A 21,606-nucleotide genomic window follows, 5' to 3' on the forward strand; every position below is an offset into this window, starting at 1 on the left:
TAGGATAAACGAAATGTAACTCGGTTCACAATTCAGTGAAATTATAACTTTTTATTATTTAACAACTATATGTACAAGCGGGAATTCTCTTACTAGTAAAGTTTGTATAAATATACGACTAAAATGCTCCATCGATCACTCAGAACCAGCCAGATCTACCACCTGACCCCCACACTACAGTTTGTCTCCTTCTTTGTTTCTCTCTACGTTGATCGATCTTGTGCTTTATATACCAACCATAGAAAACACCCAATAAAGAGCCACCTAAATGAGCAGCATAATCAAAAGATCCCCATCTAAGCACACAGCCAGCACCATTCCAGGCTAAAGATGCTAAGAAGGCGACCCATGCACCACCTGGGACTGGGAAAACAAATAATAGAATCTTGGATGCGGGAAACAGGTATGAAAAGCAACCCAAAACACCAAATAATGCACCACTGGCTCCTAAACTTGGTCCCATGAGAGCCAGACGTGCAATTCTGGGATACCACAGGGAAAATAATGAACCAGTAATTGCACTCCCCATGTATAATGAGAAAAAATCTGACACTCCTAGGACTTGCACCAAACTAGTACCAAAAGACCATAATGCTAACATATTCATACCGAGATGCCAAAACTCTTGATGTGAAAATGCACTTCCTATAAGAGACCACTTGCTAGTCACATGTGTTTTTGATAGTAACATGTATTTTTGTAACAACGGCCAACAACGAGGTAATTGCCACAACCCAAATACCAAAAAGTTCACACCTAGAATACCGTATACTAGACTCTTTGGATGTCGTTGGAAGTAAGTAAATGGCGGCACATACTGGAAAAGATAAGGAGATATAAAATAAACACCTGCAATGATACCCAGGCCTGTAAAAGTAAGCACTCCTAGTGAATTTTTTTTATTATTGTTATTGGGACCACCGTATTGTTGAAATCGGTTGAGACGAGTATATCTATCAATTCCAGTATCACTCTCGAAAATCCGTCTCCAAGTTGAAGTTGAGTAATGGCTGGCTTGAATCCTCTTGATTGGCGAACTCCAATTGCAACCCTTATTTATACTTGAAATACCGGACCGTAACAAAGGTATCGTAATAGGGCTTCTCAATATGATGTTACTATTGCGCAACAGAAGCTTCTGCCCTTGACCGCGAAGCATCATTGCCAATGCATTAGTTTGGAACATAGTACCTACAACTTTTAAGTTCGTTATGAATCGAGTTTCACTTGCTTGGCACTGGTATTTAAAACCCTTAATGGAAGTTAATCAATTCTTTTCATTCAGATGATGCCTTGACATTCATTAACCTTTGGCGCGCATTTCGCCGTTATAATGATTTGATATACCAGAAATGGTCATTTGTTGAATTTATCGCTATATTTGATCTAATTAGTTGTTAAAGTTTATAATGTCAAGTACATCTTCTATATATGTATATTTATAAAGATAAGGATAAATCACGCCTCAAATTCAATCAGATCATGGTCTGCCAATTGAGGTGGAAGTGCCTGGATTGCACGCTCCTGTCTGACAGGTTCTTTCCCATCAACGGCATCATCTACATCAACCCATGGATTATTCAATAGTTCCTCATGCTCTAGCTGTTGATCAGAGGTGAAATCATCCATATCATCATATTTGTCTGTATTTACAGTGGCTTGAAGACTGCCACCAGTTTGACTATCCACGGAAGACATACTGTTTCTCGTGGCAACTGAATCTACACGACGACGGACTTGTTCTGCCACCCTTCTACCATCAGCAAGTATTCCATCAAACATACCTCTCAAGGCATTATTTTTGTTGTTATCAGATTGAACAGACTCATCAACGTGAATGGACAATCTAAAAGTTTTTGCAAAAAATAATTCGTAGGTTTCATCTGCAAGGATTATCATTCTAAAAGTGGCTAAATCGATAACCTTTGGATGTGTAGGATCTAATGCTGCGTTGGCTTTGATAGATTCATATTTCTTCTTTTTCTTTTGAAGTTTATCCTCTTGATTCGTTTCGCCATCATCACTGTCTGAAAGATCAATCAAATCAACTTCCTCTGCAATATCCAACGATTGGGCATATTCGAAAGATCTTTGTAGGAAATTACTAGCAGCTTTCAAATATCTTTCAGCTTGCTCAGCTCTATATTTCTCTTCATCAACAGTCACACCAGTTGGTAGTTCAATTTGTTCCATTGATATATCAGCAGAATCACCATTATTAGTTTCTTCGATAATCTTCTCTTTGGCAATATTTTCGGCAATATCGTCTTCGATACTTTTCTTGGTCAGAAGATCAACATATCTACCTGACTTCCAAGGTTCCGTTAAGAGCAATAAACCTTCAGATAATTGTAAAACTTCCTCACGATGTAACTCTCCATCATTATCACTATCATACAATGAAAAGAAATAATTAATAGATTCCAGAAGATCAGGAGTAACCAACTTATCAAGGCCACTTACTACATCGTTTAATGTCAATTCACCGATACTTGCAGTATCCCAATCATCGAATAATCGTCTAAGGAATCCTGACTTTTGTTTCCTAAAGGCAGGATCAGAATCGCGCTCGCATGGTTTACACCAATCGCATATCTTGCTTAGAAATTGAACAAAGATATCAAAATTCATATTAGAAGAACCTGTACCCATACTGATCTTGTGGCTTTCAATACTATTGTAATAAATATCATAAATGTTGGATAAATTATCATCTGTTAAATGGAAAGTTCTTGGCATATGGCGTAGCTGAGTCCTCTTTACAAAAGTTTCAATATTTTGGAAAATTGTTTTTTCATGACGACTTCTCTCCTGATATATCATCTGTTCAGTAATGACATTAAACTCTTTAAATGCTGTCACTAATAACTCTTGGAACTTTGTTATTTGTCTATATTTCATGTCTGGCGAGTCGGGATGAGCGCTTTGATCCAGAGTTTGGAAATAGTTCTTAATGATCGCAATAAACATCCCATCGTCATCCGCTTGTAATATATCATCACTGTTAATTTTTAATACAGCAAGTGCCACCTGGAATAATGACTTTGGCCCATTCATAAAAAAGATATCCATAATTCTTACAGCATATTCCAAAGGCATTGATGTAAAGAAAAGCGATAAAAACCACGGCAGGGATATTATCGACAACTGAATATCATGTTTCACTATATATTCCCACAATACAGGTAATTTCTCGTCCACAAACGCTTCGAATACTTTTTGATCTAACAATGTTCCGTACATTGTCTTGGAATAGTACCCTGGAATGTAAATATCACATAAATTATTAAGACACCAAAAAGCTTGTTCCTCTGACATGAATATTAATAAACCAGCCACAACAATATTCATTGCTTGACAATAACCAACATCTGGATTCTTCCATGAATATGCTGTAAGAACGTTCCTCAACCGTTGAATCCCATTCTCTGTCTGATAAGCTGAATATTCGGGTAGTGATCTTTTCAAATCCTTTTCAATTTCATCTACCGCCTGAGAAGGTTTGCCCTTATTATCTATCAATAATTTCTCATATTCACCAGGATTCGCATAACGTAAATATATAGATCCGGAACACAATTCCCATATTTCACCTCTTAATCTATTAGGAACTCCAACTCTGATCAGTTTATGGAAAGTTGGATTCTTCATCAGAGATAAATGTCTCCCATTCTCTCTAAAATATTCAAACCATAATCTCAATTTAGCTTTTTCTCTTGCAAGAACTGGGTTTCCCGGATATTTAAATTGTTGTCCCAACCCAGCTCTTGGAGGTTGAGTATCCTTCAAACCCAGAATATTCTTCCTGATTAGAAATTCTGAATAGCAAGTATCTAAAAATTTAGGTAATGTCTTTGCATTAGGAATATTTTCTCGAAGTTTTGCCTTTAACAGCTCACAAAATTGTTCAGAACGATATTTCAACCCAATAAATTGGAATAATATTTGAGTTCCTGAATATAGCGTAACTAGTAACGCACACGAATATGAAGCTGATGGCGATCTCTCTACTCTCTTGATGGTAGAAATGTTGAGAATCAGGACACAAGAAGATTGATCAAATATATCCTTAAAGAGGATAAAATGGGGGGTCAAATATACTTTCCCTGAGAAAACTACTGCCATTTGTTGAGCTTTAGGGCTAACGGGACTTTTACCATTTCTAGACCGAGTACTTGGGTGAAGGAATGAAAGATCCGCATTTATATCATCTAAAATATTCTCTCCTTTTGGTAGTTTATATTCCAACTTGAATTTCTCATCTCTGGTTAACACTGGAGTGAAAGTTTCGGAGATCCTATCTAGGAATGGAGCTTTCTCACGTAGGGATGCAAAGAATGACATGGTTTAGGATAGTATTCTGGCTGGGGTGGAAAAGCGTATCACTGAAAACACTCACACACTGAATAACAAGGAAGAATGTTTGAAAGATATTTTCTTGTCTGTACTTCTAAAAGTTTCAAATATTACACAGTTCCATACATTGCAATTCATATAATTTCAGCAAGGGATCTTCATAAAAAAATGAAATTGTCAATTGAAAAAAATTGACAACGCCGAGTTTCGAATGGACAGCCAATAAATTCATTAATTTAAAGATACTTATATGCGTTATGTATTTATTGAAGGTTGAATTACACCTTGCTCCGTAGCCTGGTAAATTATCTGTTCCATTAATTGGGTCATGGATTCATAATCATGAACGGGGTGTGCACACATGTAGATGATCCTTAGTGTGGTCAAGAAATGGTTCTTGAAGAGGTCATCAAATGTCCCAACGTCAATCCCATTCAGCCAAATATGTGCCAATGGATAGAAGAATAGAGTTGCATATTCGCGAAATCTGTTTGGTTTATCCTCTTTTGCTGCTAACGTTAATTTTTTAGATTTCCAAGTGGTCTTGGTTTCTATAAGTGTGGAATTTGAATTTCCAAGCTCTGTAATTCTTTTCTTATCATGTTGTTCCTTTGTCTTCTTATCCCAAGGTAATCGTGAAGTTGGGAAATCTAATTTTGGCTTTGTAATCACCTTGTCGTCCATGCCTCGTAACTCTCGTGCAGAAAGACCCAAACTTGAAAGAATAGACATTCGCTGCTGAAGTGATAATTCTGAACTTAAAAAGATCTTAATGAGTTCTTGAACCTTTTCTGGGACAACTACCAAAAGACTCACCAATGCGTTGATTCTCCACTCTTCAAAATTTGATTCTTCGAGGTTATTATTTAAATATGCAATGTTGGTAAGAAGACCAGAAAAGTAGTAATCCACTTCCAATGGAAAGTGTTCTTTTTGTCTTACCAACGTTATTGTCTTCTTTAAGAGCGGAATGGATTCAGCAGGACCATCATTTCCATTTTTCTCAAATTCTTTGACCAAGTCTTTTAGAAAGACAATTCGATTAATAATCTCTTGCTCATCGTCCTGAACCTCATCGTCACTATCCTCTTGCAATACCATTTCATGAAATCCCGAAGATATTCTGCTTACCTTAGAAGCTGATACACCACTGGAAGATCTTTTAAACAATGCCGGATCAATTTCAATTTTCTCATTGTTGGTGATGTCTAAATCAGGCAATTTGATAACAAAATCACTGTCGTACTCTAATTCATTATTGGAAGCAAGTTTTGCAATAAACATTGTTCTTTCTCTAAATTCAGAATTCTTGTGTGATAAACGTTTTGTAATGGCATCTAAAAAGTTTCCGTCATGAGCTAATTGTTCCCTCTGTTCCTCATTGAGATTAAATTTGAGAACCATGACAAAAATGATGCATATGTCTTCATCTTGGGATTCATCCAAGGTACCAAACTTGGAAATGAGTGATGGAATTATACTCGAGGCAAATTCTGACATTTGTCGTATTATTATTTCTTGTAAAATATGAGATTTCATTCGTAATATAACATCCAGTGTAATGCACTTATGTAAAGGAAGCTCTCTTAATATATGGTTAGTACTTTTAAAGTTGGAAGTATTAGTAAGTGGTTCCAGATATGGAAGTAAAAATTTGTTTACTAATCGTTGTTGGTCCAGATTTGATGCATTTAAAATTATCTTGTTTAATATTGTTGCATAGGTCTCAGTTGATAGGAATAAATCACCAAATAATAAATCCATTGCGTACGTGGGGTTTAAAATAAGTGAAGATACTAGCAGTTCGCCCAAAAAAGAATCCAACACTAATGTTTCTATCAAAATATCATCATCTAAGACCGATTTCCATTGTGATCTCAAAAGTTCCAGGTATTCAATAATATCAATATCGTTACCCAAGCTATTAAAGACCCTGCTCCCAAAAAACAGCGTTTTCAAATAGTTCTTTTCCATTCTACTGGAGGACATGTGAATTAAATAATTATGCAGACATTCAGGTTGTGTTGCTAGAACTTCTTTAATAAAATTCCTGTATAACTTACCTTCGGGTTTATCCTTCATAACGGTACTTGCATAATTGACCAGTTGTGACATAAAAGTAAAAGACCTACTTACTAAGCTTTGAGTAAGATCCCTTGTATGTTTAGATAACGAAGGGTATATTGGTATAACATGCTGGATGATTAAAAGACAAACCTCCAACGTGGGGGCATCTGTCTCGTTGGATAGCTGTTGAAGGACATCTTCAATTACCTGAGCATCTGGATGATCCTTAAGCACTTTGAAATCAGACATTAGTGCTATGAAACCTGTCGCGATGAGCTCTTCATTAGTAGTGCAAATGGGAATTTTGTTCGCGGATATTTTCAAGTGTTTACATAAAATATATAGTTGTGAGACAAAAGATCACCATTTCAATACTTCTTTGCGCAGAAGCAAGCATCAGAAGTGAAGACAGTTGTCAATCATCCAATCGCTAGATATTAGCAGCTATAGGAAACATTACCGAAGTGGATTTAAAAGACACTTTAGGCGAAACAATTATGTCTAAACAAGAAGACCCATTGAATGAAGTTAGTCTGAATACGACGACGTGGCATAGCCCTTCAAAGAGAGGACAAAATAATGAATTAAAAAATTTCAATGCATATCCAAATAAAGAAAACATTCCTCAATTGCATACTGGAAGACTGGAGAAAGACCTTGATCTCTATTACAAACAAATATCAGAGTTTATTAAAGCACAATCTCTACAGAAACCTCAAATAGAAAGGATACATGCCGTATTCACAACCCTTTACAGAGAATTAAATAGGCGACACCTTCTGCGACATTTGAGGGCATTGGTCAAAGAACATCTGATAGTAGTGGTGAAGCTGATAAATAACAATTTTTATGACTACTCTCAATCTGGGATACTGTGTCTGTATAACACCACCAACTTATTCAAAGCACATGATTTGAAGGATGTCATACTGGCTGATTTTTCTGAATCAAACGAGTTTTATCTCTCGACTTTAAAGATTCTATCCTTTCAAGTTATTCTAAAAAAGAAAAATTTGAAAATGTATGAGGACACTATAATACAGGCATTTTCGCATGATGAAAGGTATATCCTTAAAGACCCAAACATTAAGATCCATACTGTTGTAAAACTTTTGTTGAATTTTTTCTCAATTTTACCTACATTTAAGACTTTATTTGGTTTGAAATTTCTACAATATATAAAACAGTTCAACCTATCATTCCAGACATACATTAAGAATATGGACTCGATCACCTTTGAAAAACAGTTGGTAAGATACGGTTCTAAAAATATTCAGCAATTGAAACCATATCTGAATTCATATTATATAAACTATTCAAAATTCAACTCTCATTTGACAAAATTGATGCTTACTGATTTCGTTGGCAGAGATCTCCAAAGTCATAAGAAAACATTTGCTCTCTTAAAGGACCATAAAGAAATATCCAGTACAAGTACAGAATGTTATTGTTGTCTTTCTCATAGTCAAATGGACAATTTCGTTATTTCTTGTCATGCACTAATGAGTAATAATGACCAAATTCATTTACATACAATAGACGCAGTAACATTTGGCTGGTCCATAATACGGAGTGAGAATTTTCCTCGAAATAAAAAAATGCTGGCGTTATTAGATAGCACATTAATTTTTCTCAACTCCCAAATGAAGCATTTGGAAAAGATGCAAATATCTTTAGTCAAACTTATCAAAATGCTTGCTGAAGTTTGTATGGATTATCAAGAATATAAAAGAATGACTAATGTGATCAATGTTTCGTTTAATTGCTTTGTTTTCTTCAGGAATTTCGATTTTTTAAAGTTAACAGCTGAATTAGAATCGAAGCATTATCTTGTGTGTCATGATAAATCGCAATGGAAAAAATTAATACAGAAATTTGAGAAATTCATTGGCTCTGCACCTGAACAATATCAAAAAATAGAACTTTTTTCTTATGTCTTTAATACGTTCCTTCTCTTTAATGACGACAGTTTATCCTTTGTTGTGGAATTTACAGAAACAATTTTTCTACGTTGCTTTAGTAGATTGAAATTAACCTATTTTATTGATTTTCATGATGTATCAGAGCCCATGTTGTCCATTCTTTATGGGAATTCATCGATTACAAATATACCACATGGAGATTGGAATAACCTTACTGAAATGCTTTTTTTCTGCGTGAGTGGTAGATTTGAAATAAATGCAATTAATATAAACCAAGTGACGACAAAGTGGTATTATCTCTACAAATACAAGGACCTAATAAAGAGCATATATGTATTAAATTTGGATATGAAAAAACATTCTTCATCAAACCTTTCTCAACTAACTTCAAGCTATATTTCTAAATGGGTACAAAAAACATCTCTCCTAAACGAAGGAATATCATCAATCGAAGTGACCTTCATAACGATGCTATTCCAATATTTGGGCTTCAATAATTTCAATAAATGTATCCTTACCCTATCTGCCGCATTACGAGACCATATAAATTATTTTGCCCCACTTAAACTCGAAATTTCCAGATGGAACATACAATCAAGCATCAACCTCCAATTAATGGAACAAATTAATGATGAGGCTAAGCTTCTTTCTACTATTGCTCCTACATATACTATTTGCAAACTTGAGAAGCTGTTAACTTTCTTGGAGGCCAAACTTGATGTGTTCACATGGACAAATGATTACGAAGGATTCCAGGAACTATTTATGGAAGAACTACCCAGTGTTCGCTTGGAGGTATTTGATCTTAATAACCAGTCCAAAATGCCCGCTTCCCAATACATCAAAGTTCTCCTTTTTATGACGAAGTTATTCAATCATTCATCAAGATTACACCTTGCAAGGGACGATATAACTGCATCAGTGATAGAGAGCAAAAGAGCTCTTAAATTAGCAACTTCCCTTATAAAGAAACAAAATAAACTTTCGCAAAGTTCGAGAATACGACTGATTAACTTAGTTCTTAACTCCTTTACTCAGTTAATTGAAATTTATATTCGACTGGGTCTAGCAAAGGAGGCTGATTATTACGCTGACCAGCTATCAAAAGTTATATGTGACCTTGGTGAACCGTCTGTCGTTTACCGTGGATTACATTTCTTGCATAACTACTATAAACTAGTGAAACACGAAGCCTTGGAAATAATTACTTTACAAAAGGCCAATAAGACCTTTGATTACCTTGATGGAGAATCTGATATTGAAAGCGTACTGATGTTTTTATTTGATAATTCAGAATTTAAAAAGATTAGTGAATCCTTAAATCTTTTTTTCCAAGATGACTTTAACAATAGTTTTTTGCCGTTATATTGGCAATTAAAAATGGGCAGGCCGATCGATGACTCATTATGTTTAACAACACTGAAGTCAACTAATTCTATCAAGAAGCTCGAGAGAGATTACAAACATGTTTTGGGACAATTGGAAAGTGATCCATTTTTCAAAAATTTGTTTGAATCGATTTTAGCTGTTCCTGCAGTTACCAACATCCACAACACACAATCAGATGGCACAATGTGCTTAATGGAGACGCCGACGAAAAAAAAATTGGCCTTCAAGGTAAACGATTCACCCAGGCCCTCTAACATGACTCCAAAATCCAAGAACTTAAAGCAGAAATTTGATAAAGCCGTGGCCCTAAGTAACCTGAATCGTATCAAATGCTGTATCGAAGATTTAAATTTAGAATTGCTTAATCACGGTGATTTACTCAATATTTCATCATTATTCTCGTTAACGGTAACGATGTTATCAAATATATCAAAAAATGCACTTGAAGATGCTACACTGTTTCAAAGATTTAACTTAATTGACTTGCCAAAGAGAGTTCCAATGTATTACGACAAGCTTTTAAGCTCGATTGACGACGACCTCTACACAGATATCAAGTTATTACCGTTCTCTTCGAATCATGAACAGACTCGGAAGAAGCAAGCCCTACTTAGCTTAAACGAAAGTACTGAATTTTGTGGTTTATCATTTGATGTAATCACAATTGATATCTGTTCAATTACTGGTAATTTATTACTTTCAAAGCTAAGTGCGACAAATGGACATAAAAGTCATTTAAGTATACCATTAAATAGGGCCAACTTAAGGGATTTGGATGCTTATTCTCTAACATTTGTGGAAGCTGTAAAAGAATTGGCTTACATTATCGATGAGAGTAACAGTACAACATCTGTTGAAGTTACTTCTTCTATAAAAACTAAAGAGGACAGAAAGACGTGGTGGAAATCTCGTTATGAACTGGATAATAGACTAAGTTCTTTACTCCACAATATTGAAACATCATGGTTTGCAGGATTGAAAGGTTTATTTGATCAGTCGGTGGTTGATCCGTCCTTATTTGAAGAATTCAAGAAAAAGTTTTACGGTATTCTACATTCAAATCTACCAAGCCGGAAGCAGATGGGTAAACCGATGACATTTTTACAAATAAATGATTGGATTATTGAGTTGTTTCTCAAACTTGATCCTCAAGACGATGAATTTATATCAATGATTGAAGATATGATCTATTTTACGCTAGATATTCTTTTATTTCAAGGAGAAGAGAATGCATACGATGAAATTGATTTAAGTATGGTGCACATTCAATTAGAAGAGCAAATAAAACGATATCATTCCAAAGTAATATCAAACTCTCATAAAGTTGATCATACATTTTTAGTCATTGGAAGTGCCTGCCATACTTTCCCCTGGGAATCATTATCTTTTATGAATGATCTGTCATTGAGTAGAATTCCCTCTATAAAATGGTTAGAATCGGCAATTACAAGGCATTATGAACAATTAATAAAAGGTGTTCCATTAACTGAGAAGATTTCGATGATATTAAATCCACACGGTGACCTTGAAAGAACTGAATTGAGGTTTCGAGAAACATTTGAAACTATTGTAGCCAAAAGGCCTAGTTCGAGTCTCATTGTTAATGAAAAACCTGATGAGGAAAAAATGTTGCATATGATGTCTAATTGTAATCTTTTTATCTACGTGGGCCATGGTGGTGGGGAACAGTACGTGCGTACAAGAGAAATTAAAAGATGTGATAATGTCGGACCAAGTTTCCTACTAGGTTGCTCATCTGCATCCTTGAAATATTATGGAGGTCTGGAACCTACGGGAACAGTGAATTCTTATCTGTTAGCTGGAAGCCCTCTAGTCTTAGGAAATCTCTGGGATGTGACAGACAAAGATATTGACAAATTTAGCCAAAGTGTATTCGAGAAAATTGGGCTAGTGATGGGTGAGGATGAGATAATTCATAAGAGATCAATCTCGAGGGCAGTTAATGAATCACGTCAACTCTGTCATTTGAAATTCTTGAACGGTGCAGCCCCAGTGGTTTATGGATTGCCATTACATTTCTTTACGTAAATACCCTATAATTAGCATAAATTTCATTTAAATAATTAATAAACACATTGATCATAATATACTATTTACATATTTTGTTACACTGACAGTTCCCCGGAATTACGCGACATGCCTATTACCGAGGAACAAATATATATAGTACAGATCTCGAGCTGAACAGGTAGTTGAGGTTGCAAAGGGAGCTGTATTAACCAAAAAGTTGGAGAAACAATTGTTGTATAAGATGAAATGGTGTCTACCGAGACTGTATAGTACTGGAATTACTAAAAATTCTGTAACCCAAACCAGGTTCAAAGAGACAATGTCGCGAGTATCCAACTCAGTATCAATCGTAACTGCAGCTGTTGGGATCGATCAGAAGCAGGATACCTATCATGGTTTAACAATCTCCTCAATGACCTCGTTGGCATTAAATCCCTTTCCATTAATTCAATTCAACTTAAAATTACCATCCTTTACCTCAGAATCATTGCACAAATATGGATACTTCGGAGTTCACTTACTGGGATCGAATGAAAGAGCTGTTAAACTAGCCAATCAATTCAGTAAAGGAGCAAGGCAATGTGAAAATGGACTTTTTGAAAGAACGAAGCCATTTATTGGTTTAAAAGAAGGAGCTGATTTCGAAACACATTATATAAAGCATTCAGAATTCAAGATTCCCTTATTGAAATATTGTCGACGAATCTTAATTTGTAAAAAGGTAGAAGTGTTCCGGATAGGAGACCATGAAATATGGGTAGGTAAGGTTAATGACATAATCATTAACGATGTCCACGATAGCGATCATGGTGGACTATTGCATTACAATCGTGGGTTTCATAAGCTAGGTGATAATATTCTAAGCAATGACAGCATGCAAAATAAGTTTGGGATAACGGATTCTTAGTAAGTATGTGAATGTTGGAACAAAAAAAACTACGTTCGCCCAAGATATTTCTATATCGCTTATAAGTTTAGCATATTTTATCTGTCTATCATTATTAATCTATATATATATATATATTTATTTAATTATTTTTTTGAAGCTTATGATAAGGTCATAATTTGAAGAAGAAGAATGAGTCAATGTATCAGGAGTATATTGATTGGTTCAATCTGATAGATGAATCATCATCATCCCCATCGTCTTCTTGAATTCCACTTTTCATGACGTGTGTTGAAATATTTGATCCTTTTTTAGAGAACATTAAACTGTTCAATGAACTAAAGGAAACATTTTTCTTATGTTTCCTAATCGGATGTACCCTTTGTGTTACTAATTGTGATGGGGTCGTTAAACTTTGGGTACTACTATTGCTCCTTTGATATAATTGAGAAGCATGCGGCATTGTGGTTGATAGGTTTGGGGAACTATCAGCATGCATTAATGGGGCACTTCCTGTACTAGTAATCTTTTTCAAAGCTGGCATTGTTGGGTTTTGTTGGTTATTCACAGCACCTTGCAACTGATCTGGATTGGACACGTTTCTTCCAATTTCTTGGTTATTATTTAAAATGACCTTTGGCACAGTATTTACTGTTTGTAATTGATATTGTGAGGGATGTCTTGACATCACAGGAGTACCACGACTTGACGTACGTGATAAGGGATGTACATACGCTGCCTGATATTCTGGTGTTGATACGCGTGAAGTTGCATCAATTATCTTTGCATTTGCTGCTGTATTATAAGCAGTTTGGTTATTCCTTACTGGAATGGCAAAATAACCACCCATGCTACCATCTGAATTTATGCTTTCTGGTGAATGAACTCCTAAGTTAGACCCACCTTGAACAAATGCCGATAAAGAATTAGTCAATGATACATGTCTCTTGTGACGAGGATTTAAGGTCACACCTTTTGGTGTTGTTGCACCAGAAGACGATGCTGACCCGTTTCTGCTAGTCATTACAGGTTGAATTATACCATTACTCGTACTTGCAATATTTGTAGGTTGATGTTGCTGTTGAGGAGGAGGAGGGTTACTTGATGAAGCAGATTTATCTGAGTACATTGGTGATACCATAGGAGAAGGAGTCATAGACAGTGTGGGTGCATACTTCCTTTCAGTCAAAGTAATCAAATTACCATTATCGTCAATTGCTGGTGTGTTAATTTTTGATCTAAATCCACTCCAATCAGTTGGGTTTGAATTTTGAATTTGAATATATTGGGGCTTTCCAGGTTTTTCTGATGTACTTGGATAATGGTATTGTTGTTGGCTTAATTTTGACCCTGGAATAATACCAACACTCTTGCTACGATAATGAGCTTTCATCAAACGATCCTCAATAAACTTGCTTCTATCCTTCACTGTTTTATAATTCGTCAAGCTTTTTAAATCTTGTACCCACTTCTTAAAATGTTTCGAGTCTTCCTCAGAGGTTAGTTTGGAAGCTGGCTTAAATGTCCATTTAACTTTAGATTCTATGGAAGTCTTATTATTGGCGACAGTTGAACCACTAGATGTGGTTGCTGTTGGCACTTTAGTCTTGGGTTTTGCATCTTTCTTAGATTTCAAAAGGTTAGGAAGATGATACTTTTTGTGATGTGTGGCATTGAGGCTCATGGATGCTGAGGTTTTGCTTGTTGATGGTGATAATTGATTTGCAGTTGTTGTGACTGGCCCATGGAATACTGTACCTTCTATTGTGAAATGGTTTTCTCCCGTTTCAATTAGTTTGCATTCATTCAAAGAAATACTGTTTATTGGAGTTAAGCCATTTAGTGTAGAAATTTTCTTACCCATTGGATCAGATGCAGGAGCTTGAAGAGTACTTGATTGTTGGTTAAAGAAATTACTTGTCTTAAATTCATGAAGATAATTTGACGTTAATACGAAATAACCCTTTGAACCATTCTTTAAAAAATATCCAGCTCTGATACATTTAGCAAGAGGAGATTTCATATTTGAATAAACAATTTCTGATACTTTTCTTGGTTGAGGTACCGGATCCACAGATTTCCAGTTCAATAAACATTTTGGATGGTGAGATACGAAATGATCCCATTCAAATGCTGGAGGTCTAGAAAGAATCCCTTGCTGTAATTCATGACATAAGTTTTTAATCATTAGTCTTACTTCGGTATCAATCAATGTAGTATAACGTTGTAAGACATTTTGAATCTTTGAATAAATAATTTTTTCTAATTGCATTCCTGAAGATTGCAAATTAACATAAGCATCTTTTAAATAATTTTCTTCAGATAATTGACGCTTTAATTGTAGATCCAATTGTAATTTTAATAGATATGGATCATGCTTTGGTTGAAATTCGTGATGCGAATGAGATTGATGGTTCATTATCCTTATGGAGTTATTATATTTATTCAACAATTGATTTGTTAATTTAACGTGATGTGAGATATTGCTCTTGAAATCACCATGAATATCTTTAATTTCTTGGATTTTCACTCTTAAATCCTTTCTTAATTCTTCCAATTTGGGGATTAATAATGTTGTGATTTCCTTGGAGACTTTAAATTGTTGATTTGCAACAGAAAGGTGATATTTTTTCAATATAACTTGAATATCCTGGATCGACCCAGACCCAAATTTGATAAACCCGGAGGTGGCAGATGTATCATCCGACTCTAATTGTTGTATTGGTGGGTATATATTTAATGTCATTGAACTTTCGTCGTTCATTGGCATTTGGTTTAATGGCTGTGATTGTTGAGATTGCAGTGGTGCTTGAGGTGGAAATTGAGATTGAGATTTGGAATTTTCCAGTTCAAACTCCAATTCAGTTGCTCTTAATTTTTCCAATTCTGCTTGTTTTTGCTTTTCTGCCAAAGTCATTGGTTGTTGTCTCTTTATGGGTGCGATTGTAGTCATTGGTTCCACCAATTTATTTGAACCTTCTTGTATATCAGTTAAGAACGAAAATTTCACTGCAGTCTTCAATTGGTTATTAATTCTACCAAATTGTTCTTGTGCATATGCAACTTCTCTCAAATATGCAATTAATGCCTTTAGTATTTTTTTCCATTTATGGAATCTATCTGCCATAATATCAGTTGGATACTCTCTTACATATTGTTGATTCTCTTCTAATTCGATATCTCCCTTAGTAGCAGCTGAACCGTCTCTGTTCTGTAAATCTTGTTGTTCTTGCTTGGGTAATGCCTTTGGAATAGGGACATCGACGTATAAGGGGGATCTTTCATCATTCTTGCCCAGTAAATTCACAGAACTGGCATTTAAACTATTGGGAATTGTAGATATCGGAGAATTGAAAGCAGAATAGGATAAAGATGTGGCATTTGATGAGACATTTTCTCCTGGCGTAACTACTTGAGGATATTGGTACTGAGAACCGGAGGAAAGAATGGATGCCGTGTCTACCTTAGCTTGTCCAGTGTAATTTGGTTGTTCATTGTTATTTGTATGAGATACACTAAAGTAATCAGACATTCCGCTCAATCAGTTATAGCAGATAGTGGCACCGGATCAATTATTAACTGAGAGAAATTGTTAGAATTAGATGTTGCCCAGTGTTCAGCAGAGAGTGGAGTGGAGATACGTCAGCTATGAGTGAAGAGATAAGAATATGTATATTTATAAAAACAGGAAGGTCCTAATTGCCCACCAGAAGTGTCTGACGAGGCAATGAATCATTCTCATCAGTTTATTTCACTCACGATCTTTTCGACTTTCCAAAAAGAAAAACGCTGTCGTCTTGCACGGGTGATTTACCCCGCAAAAAAGATGGCTTTTTATTTACAAAACATCCGTGGGAAACGATAGCGGCTAGCACTAATACAGTCTCATAACAGTTTCATAAGCCCACAGACTTACCACGGTGGAGGGAACAGTCTTACAAAGGGACATGCTGACACCCTGATACAGCGATAAGAGACCCTCTTGTCTCAGAATGTTGAGCCCCATCCTAATGAAGCTTGCTCCCTTGTACGACTGGTATATCTCGGTGACTATCTTGTTCTCGACATTGTGTTGAACATACACGGAGTTTCGGACTTGGATTCGTCTTCTGATGGTGTCCAAAGGATACGTGACCATCTTGGAAGTAACACCACTTATGGAACTGGCACTATACCGCAGGTAGTTGGTGTAGTCACTTTCTTTACTGTATTCATCGCAATATATCTTGATACTTTCATAAGTACCAAATAAAATAGAGGCAGATAGTGTTATAGTAAACATGGAAGCAGTACACCCACGAAAAAAGCCTGGAATGCCTTCCATATTCCATATTTCTTTACAACCATGACTCAGACTGCTTAACGCCACATCTTGATTGGCAATAAATCTCGTTCTTAATACATCGGTTGGATAAGAAACAAATGAGCTTGTCATACCGGCAAGGGCACCCACTACTAAACTTTGTAATTGACCATTCATATCGGAGGTTTCTCCAAACAGGTTGTTGTAAAACGAATACGAACTGAATTGAGCACCGCCGTACAGAACATACATCATCGTTCCTGGAACATTACCCTTCCAGAAACTCCGCAATCCACCTTCATTCAAAATCATACCCTTCATCATCTTTAGCAGCCCAGATGGTGCCTGTCCCGTATAGCTTGGCCGTAGTTGTAATCGAATCTTTAGCGTATCCAATGGCGCAATGACTGTTCTAGCTAACAGTCCCGATACAGATCCTGCCACTAAACTTTGACTAACTTTAACATCCTCTCCCTTACGTAAATGGTCCGTATTGTGTTGCCCATCATCTATGTTAGTCATCTCGTTTTAGCTTCAGGGCAAGTCTTCTTCTTCTTTGGTGTATTGTACCTTAAATGATTGTTTCACTGCGCAGAACTATTAGCCATCGGAAAACCAAAAAAAAAATACTGAAAATTTATGTGAAGCTAATTATGATAACCACTATTTGCAGCTCAAAGTCGAAGAAACAACTCAAATTCTAAATAAGTGATGTCCATAATTGCTCAGATGGGTCCACTAACAAAAGTGGACGGCTCTTCCCTTATAGAATCTAAACAAACAAAGATAATATGTTCTGTAACGGGACCCATCGAACCCAAATCAAGACAAGAACTACCCACTCAACTGGCATTAGAAATAATCATAAGACCCGCTGCGGGCGTGCCAAACACTAGAGAAAAATTGATGGAGGATAAGTTACGTGCAGTTATTACTCCAATTATAACGAGATATTTATATCCTCGTCAATTATGTCAAATTACTTTACAAATTTTAAATTCAGGTGAATCTGAATTGGAATTCGCACAGAGAGAATTAGCTACATGTATTAATGCTACTTTAATAGCTTTGATTGATGCAGGTATAGCTTTGAATTCAATGTGTGCTTGTGTTCCTATTGCTTTGACCAGTAAGGAGGGTAGTGATGAAACACTTTTAATTATAGACCCTAGTGACGAAGAATTGAAATCTTCCAACTCTGTACATGTTTTGGCCTTGGAATTGGTGGATCAGTGTAAGACGGTGAAGAATGTCCTATTATTAGATAGTAACGGAGATTTCAATGAAAAGGATCTATTTAACATATTGGAATCTGGTGAAGTCGAAGTTTTGAAATTGGGAAAACAAATAAGACATATTGTCGAATCAAAAATAAATTCGGATATTACTAGCATATAAAATGGCATAATCTTTTTTGTATAATTTTAATCGTTCATTTCATTAATTTCTTTTTGACTCTATAAGACTAACTAGAATATACTCTTATTTACTCCTGAAAACGCTTCAGATTATTTACAGTATTTTGCATTCCCAAGATTTTATTATGAATATTAATAAGTTTTTTTTCGTTCATTTCCCTAATTTCTTCGGAAGCCTTTTTTATGAAGTCTTTATTGGTTAACATCCTTTGGGTAGCTGCATATATATTATTTAACTTTTCCAACTGTTTTAATTGTTTCGAAAGTTCTTTAGAAATATCCTTGTATTGTCCTTTAACTAAAAGATAAACGTTCACTTGTGATGATATGGAGCAAGACACACAATCGTTTTTTATTGGCTGTCTATCAGGTGCAACAGCCAAAAAGGAAATGTTTTCAACACCCTTCATTACAGAAAGTATTGCATCCTTTTCTGCCCTAACAATGTCAAATAGTTCGTCATCTAATATTTCAAAGAAAAACCTGGCATTAGCAGTTATATTATATTCTGATAACAACGATCTCATACTCTTAATAATCTTAAGGATTTCGTCATACTGTTTAGCTTCCTTGCCGTAGTTAAAGTCTTCACTTGGAGTTGGATACAATGTCTTCATTATCGAGCTTGATTCGTCTTTCCCAATTCCATCCGGAAGTCTCTGCCACAATTCTTCAGATAAATAGGGCATAAATGGATGAATCATCTTTAGTCCATTCTCTATTAGGGTATGTAAAGTATCCTTTGCAGCTTTCTCCATAATTGTATCATTTGCCAACCATTTAAAGTTTTCAATGTAAACATCACATATCATATACCACAACTCATATATTTTGCTAGTACATGTAAGAAAATCACGTTTTTCAAAACTGTCATTGACAATTGCAATTGTATTATTCATTTGATAAAGAATCCATTTCTCAACTAAACTCTTGCTTGCTGGAGTGTGTGTTGATGATGGTGGCTGATAATCATCACCAAGTCTTTGAATAGAAAATTTAGTTGCCTGATAAATCTTGTTACAGAATTTTCTATACCCTTCCACTCTCGAGATATCCAAATTAATATCACGACCCCCAGTTGTGTATGCACACAACGCAAACCTTAAGGCGTCAGACCCACATTGTGGAATACCTCTTGGATACATTTTCTTTTGTTCAATTTTCATCTTATCAATTTTTTTGGGGTCAAGGTTTCCTTGTTGCAGTTTCTCATGCAACTCCTTCAAAGTACATCCATTTATTATGTCTAGGGGATCAATAACATTACCCAAAGATTTAGACATTTTTCTACCTTCAAAATCACGCACTAAAGAATGACAATAAACTTCCTTAAATGGAATAGAGCCAGTCAATTTCACACCTAACATGATCATTCTAGTGACCCAAAAGAATAAAATATCCCATCCAGTCTCTAACATAGAAAATGGGTAAAATAGATTCATATCATTGGTTTTATTGGGCCAACCTAACGTAGAGAATGGCCATAATGCTGAAGAAAACCAGGTATCTAATACATCTTGATCTTGCTCCAAACTAAACTTCTTGTTAGGAAATTTTTTAGCAGCTTTATGCACAGCTTCTTCAAGATTTCTTCCGGCCACCCAATATTTGCCATCATTCCTGTTTATCGCCGCAGAGTCCTCACTACCTTCAACGTTTATAAAATATACTGGGCATCGGTGACCCCACCACAACTGCCTGGAAATACACCAATCTTGTATATTTTCCAGCCATCTAAAATAGTCATTCTTGGTGTTGCTCGAACTAAATCTTATTTCACCTTTTTCCACAATATCGATCGCTGTCTTGGCCATTGATTTTTGTGAGACCCACCATTGTGGTTTCAGCAAAGGTTCAATAACATCACCTGACCTAGAACAGAGTGGAATTATCATAGGATTATCTTCCTGTTTCATAAAAAATCCTTTTCGTTTTAACTCATCAATAACGAGTTGTCTTGCATCAAATCTTTTCAATCCCTCCCAAGAAGAACCACAGTTTTCATTTAATAATCCATCATCTGTGAAAATGTTGACAAATTGCAAGGAATGACGTTTACCAACGTTATAATCATTTTGGTCGTGTGCTGGTGTAATTTTAACAGCTCCTGTTCCAAAAGTCATGTCTACAGCTGTGGCATCTAATATTATAGGTATCTTTTTAGGTATCAGTGGGTGTTGAACAAATTTACCATGCAGATGCTTGTAACGGGAATCTTCTGGATGGATTGCAATGGCAACATCACCAAACAGAGTCTCAGGTCTTGTGGTGGCAACAATTATCCTCTCGTTAGTATTGGAATCAATTACTGGGTAAGCAATGTAAATTAGTACACCAAACTCAATCTTATCTTTGTAATCGGGAACCGTTAGTAACGTTCTTCCATTGATGATTTTATTATCAACTTCCAGATTGGAAATCGTAGTTTTTAGTTTGACCGACCAATTTACCAGTCTCGATGCACGGTATATGATACCGGCATCATGCAATCGAACAAAAGCTTCTTTGACAGCTGTGGACAATTTAGGATCCAGTGTAAATGCTTCACGGCTCCAATCATATGATGCACCCAGTCTTTTCAGTTGATTCTTGATCCTTTTATGATATTTTTCCTTCCATTCCCAAGCCTTCTTTATAAAGCCATCTCTACCGTAATCGTACCTTGTTTTCTTTTCTTGCTTCCAAAGCTGTTTCTCAACAACAGATTGCGTAGCAATACCTGCATGATCAAAGCCAGGTAAAAACAAAACAGTTTTACCTTTCATTCTATAATATCGAATTAATGAATCCTGAATGGCAATGGTTAAAGCGTGACCCAAATGTAACGCACCCGTAACATTTGGTGGAGGAGCAGGTATGCAAAATAGTCCTTCTGCTTTTATTTTACCATCCTTGGTAAACTCAGGTTTGAATGCTCCTATTTGATCCCACCATTCGTACCAATTTTTTTCAACATATTCTGGATCATATGCTTTCAACTCGATTGAGTTTAAAGGTGGCAATACTTTCTTTACTATAGGATGAGATGTTGTTAATAGTCTCCGTGTAGGGCGTGTAATCGTCAATGCGGATATAAGGGATCCGCGAGGAGATCGTGTCGCAAGACCCATATGTCTCAATTGGATGCTCAACATTTAACATCAAAGGTATTTGAAATGTGTAAAGCCTATTAGGGATGTTTTTTGAAGTCTTAATGGGAAGGTTTTAAGCTTTATCATCGAGGCAGTTGTAAAC

At 35.8% G+C, this 21,606-nt stretch overlaps 8 protein-coding genes across 8 annotated transcripts; 3 read left to right on the forward strand and 5 right to left on the reverse strand.

Annotated features, from left to right (window-relative positions):
- Window positions 1-139: 139 nt before the first annotated feature.
- Window positions 140-1,186, reverse strand: PCP1 (rhomboid protease PCP1; the record flags this gene model as incomplete). The annotated part of the gene is made up of 1 exon (XM_003676488.1): window positions 140-1,186. One exon carries the CDS (start codon window positions 1,184-1,186, stop codon window positions 140-142), a length of 1,047 nt encoding a protein of 348 aa, XP_003676536.1.
- Window positions 1,187-1,458: 272 nt separating this feature from the next.
- MDR1 (GTPase-activating protein MDR1) lies at window positions 1,459-4,344 on the reverse strand (the record flags this gene model as incomplete). The annotated part of the gene is made up of 1 exon (XM_003676489.1): window positions 1,459-4,344. One exon carries the CDS (start codon window positions 4,342-4,344, stop codon window positions 1,459-1,461), a length of 2,886 nt encoding a protein of 961 aa, XP_003676537.1.
- A 267-nt stretch (window positions 4,345-4,611) lies between these two features.
- TEL2 (Tel2p) lies at window positions 4,612-6,672 on the reverse strand (the record flags this gene model as incomplete). The annotated part of the gene is made up of 1 exon (XM_003676490.1): window positions 4,612-6,672. One exon carries the CDS (start codon window positions 6,670-6,672, stop codon window positions 4,612-4,614), a length of 2,061 nt encoding a protein of 686 aa, XP_003676538.1.
- Window positions 6,673-6,920: 248 nt separating this feature from the next.
- ESP1 (separase) lies at window positions 6,921-11,783 on the forward strand (the record flags this gene model as incomplete). The annotated part of the gene is made up of 1 exon (XM_003676491.1): window positions 6,921-11,783. The coding sequence occupies one exon, from the start codon at window positions 6,921-6,923 to the stop codon at window positions 11,781-11,783; it is 4,863 nt and encodes a 1,620-aa protein (XP_003676539.1).
- A 223-nt stretch (window positions 11,784-12,006) lies between these two features.
- Window positions 12,007-12,672, forward strand: NCAS0E01090 (flavin reductase family protein; the record flags this gene model as incomplete). Its single annotated transcript, XM_003676492.1, has 1 exon — window positions 12,007-12,672. One exon carries the CDS (start codon window positions 12,007-12,009, stop codon window positions 12,670-12,672), a length of 666 nt encoding a protein of 221 aa, XP_003676540.1.
- Window positions 12,673-16,525: 3,853 nt separating this feature from the next.
- TPC1 (thiamine transporter TPC1) lies at window positions 16,526-17,476 on the reverse strand (the record flags this gene model as incomplete). Its single annotated transcript, XM_003676493.1, has 1 exon — window positions 16,526-17,476. The coding sequence occupies one exon, from the start codon at window positions 17,474-17,476 to the stop codon at window positions 16,526-16,528; it is 951 nt and encodes a 316-aa protein (XP_003676541.1).
- A 189-nt stretch (window positions 17,477-17,665) lies between these two features.
- On the forward strand, window positions 17,666-18,352 carry RRP46 (exosome non-catalytic core subunit RRP46; the record flags this gene model as incomplete). Its single annotated transcript, XM_003676494.1, has 1 exon — window positions 17,666-18,352. One exon carries the CDS (start codon window positions 17,666-17,668, stop codon window positions 18,350-18,352), a length of 687 nt encoding a protein of 228 aa, XP_003676542.1.
- An 88-nt stretch (window positions 18,353-18,440) lies between these two features.
- Window positions 18,441-21,506, reverse strand: VAS1 (valine--tRNA ligase; the record flags this gene model as incomplete). Its single annotated transcript, XM_003676495.1, has 1 exon — window positions 18,441-21,506. The coding sequence occupies one exon, from the start codon at window positions 21,504-21,506 to the stop codon at window positions 18,441-18,443; it is 3,066 nt and encodes a 1,021-aa protein (XP_003676543.1).
- Between the last annotated feature and the right edge of the window lie 100 nt (window positions 21,507-21,606).

Source organism: Naumovozyma castellii, chromosome 5 (genome assembly GCF_000237345.1).
Source record: "Naumovozyma castellii chromosome 5, complete genome".
Classification (NCBI taxonomy): Eukaryota; Fungi; Ascomycota; class Saccharomycetes; order Saccharomycetales; family Saccharomycetaceae; genus Naumovozyma; species Naumovozyma castellii.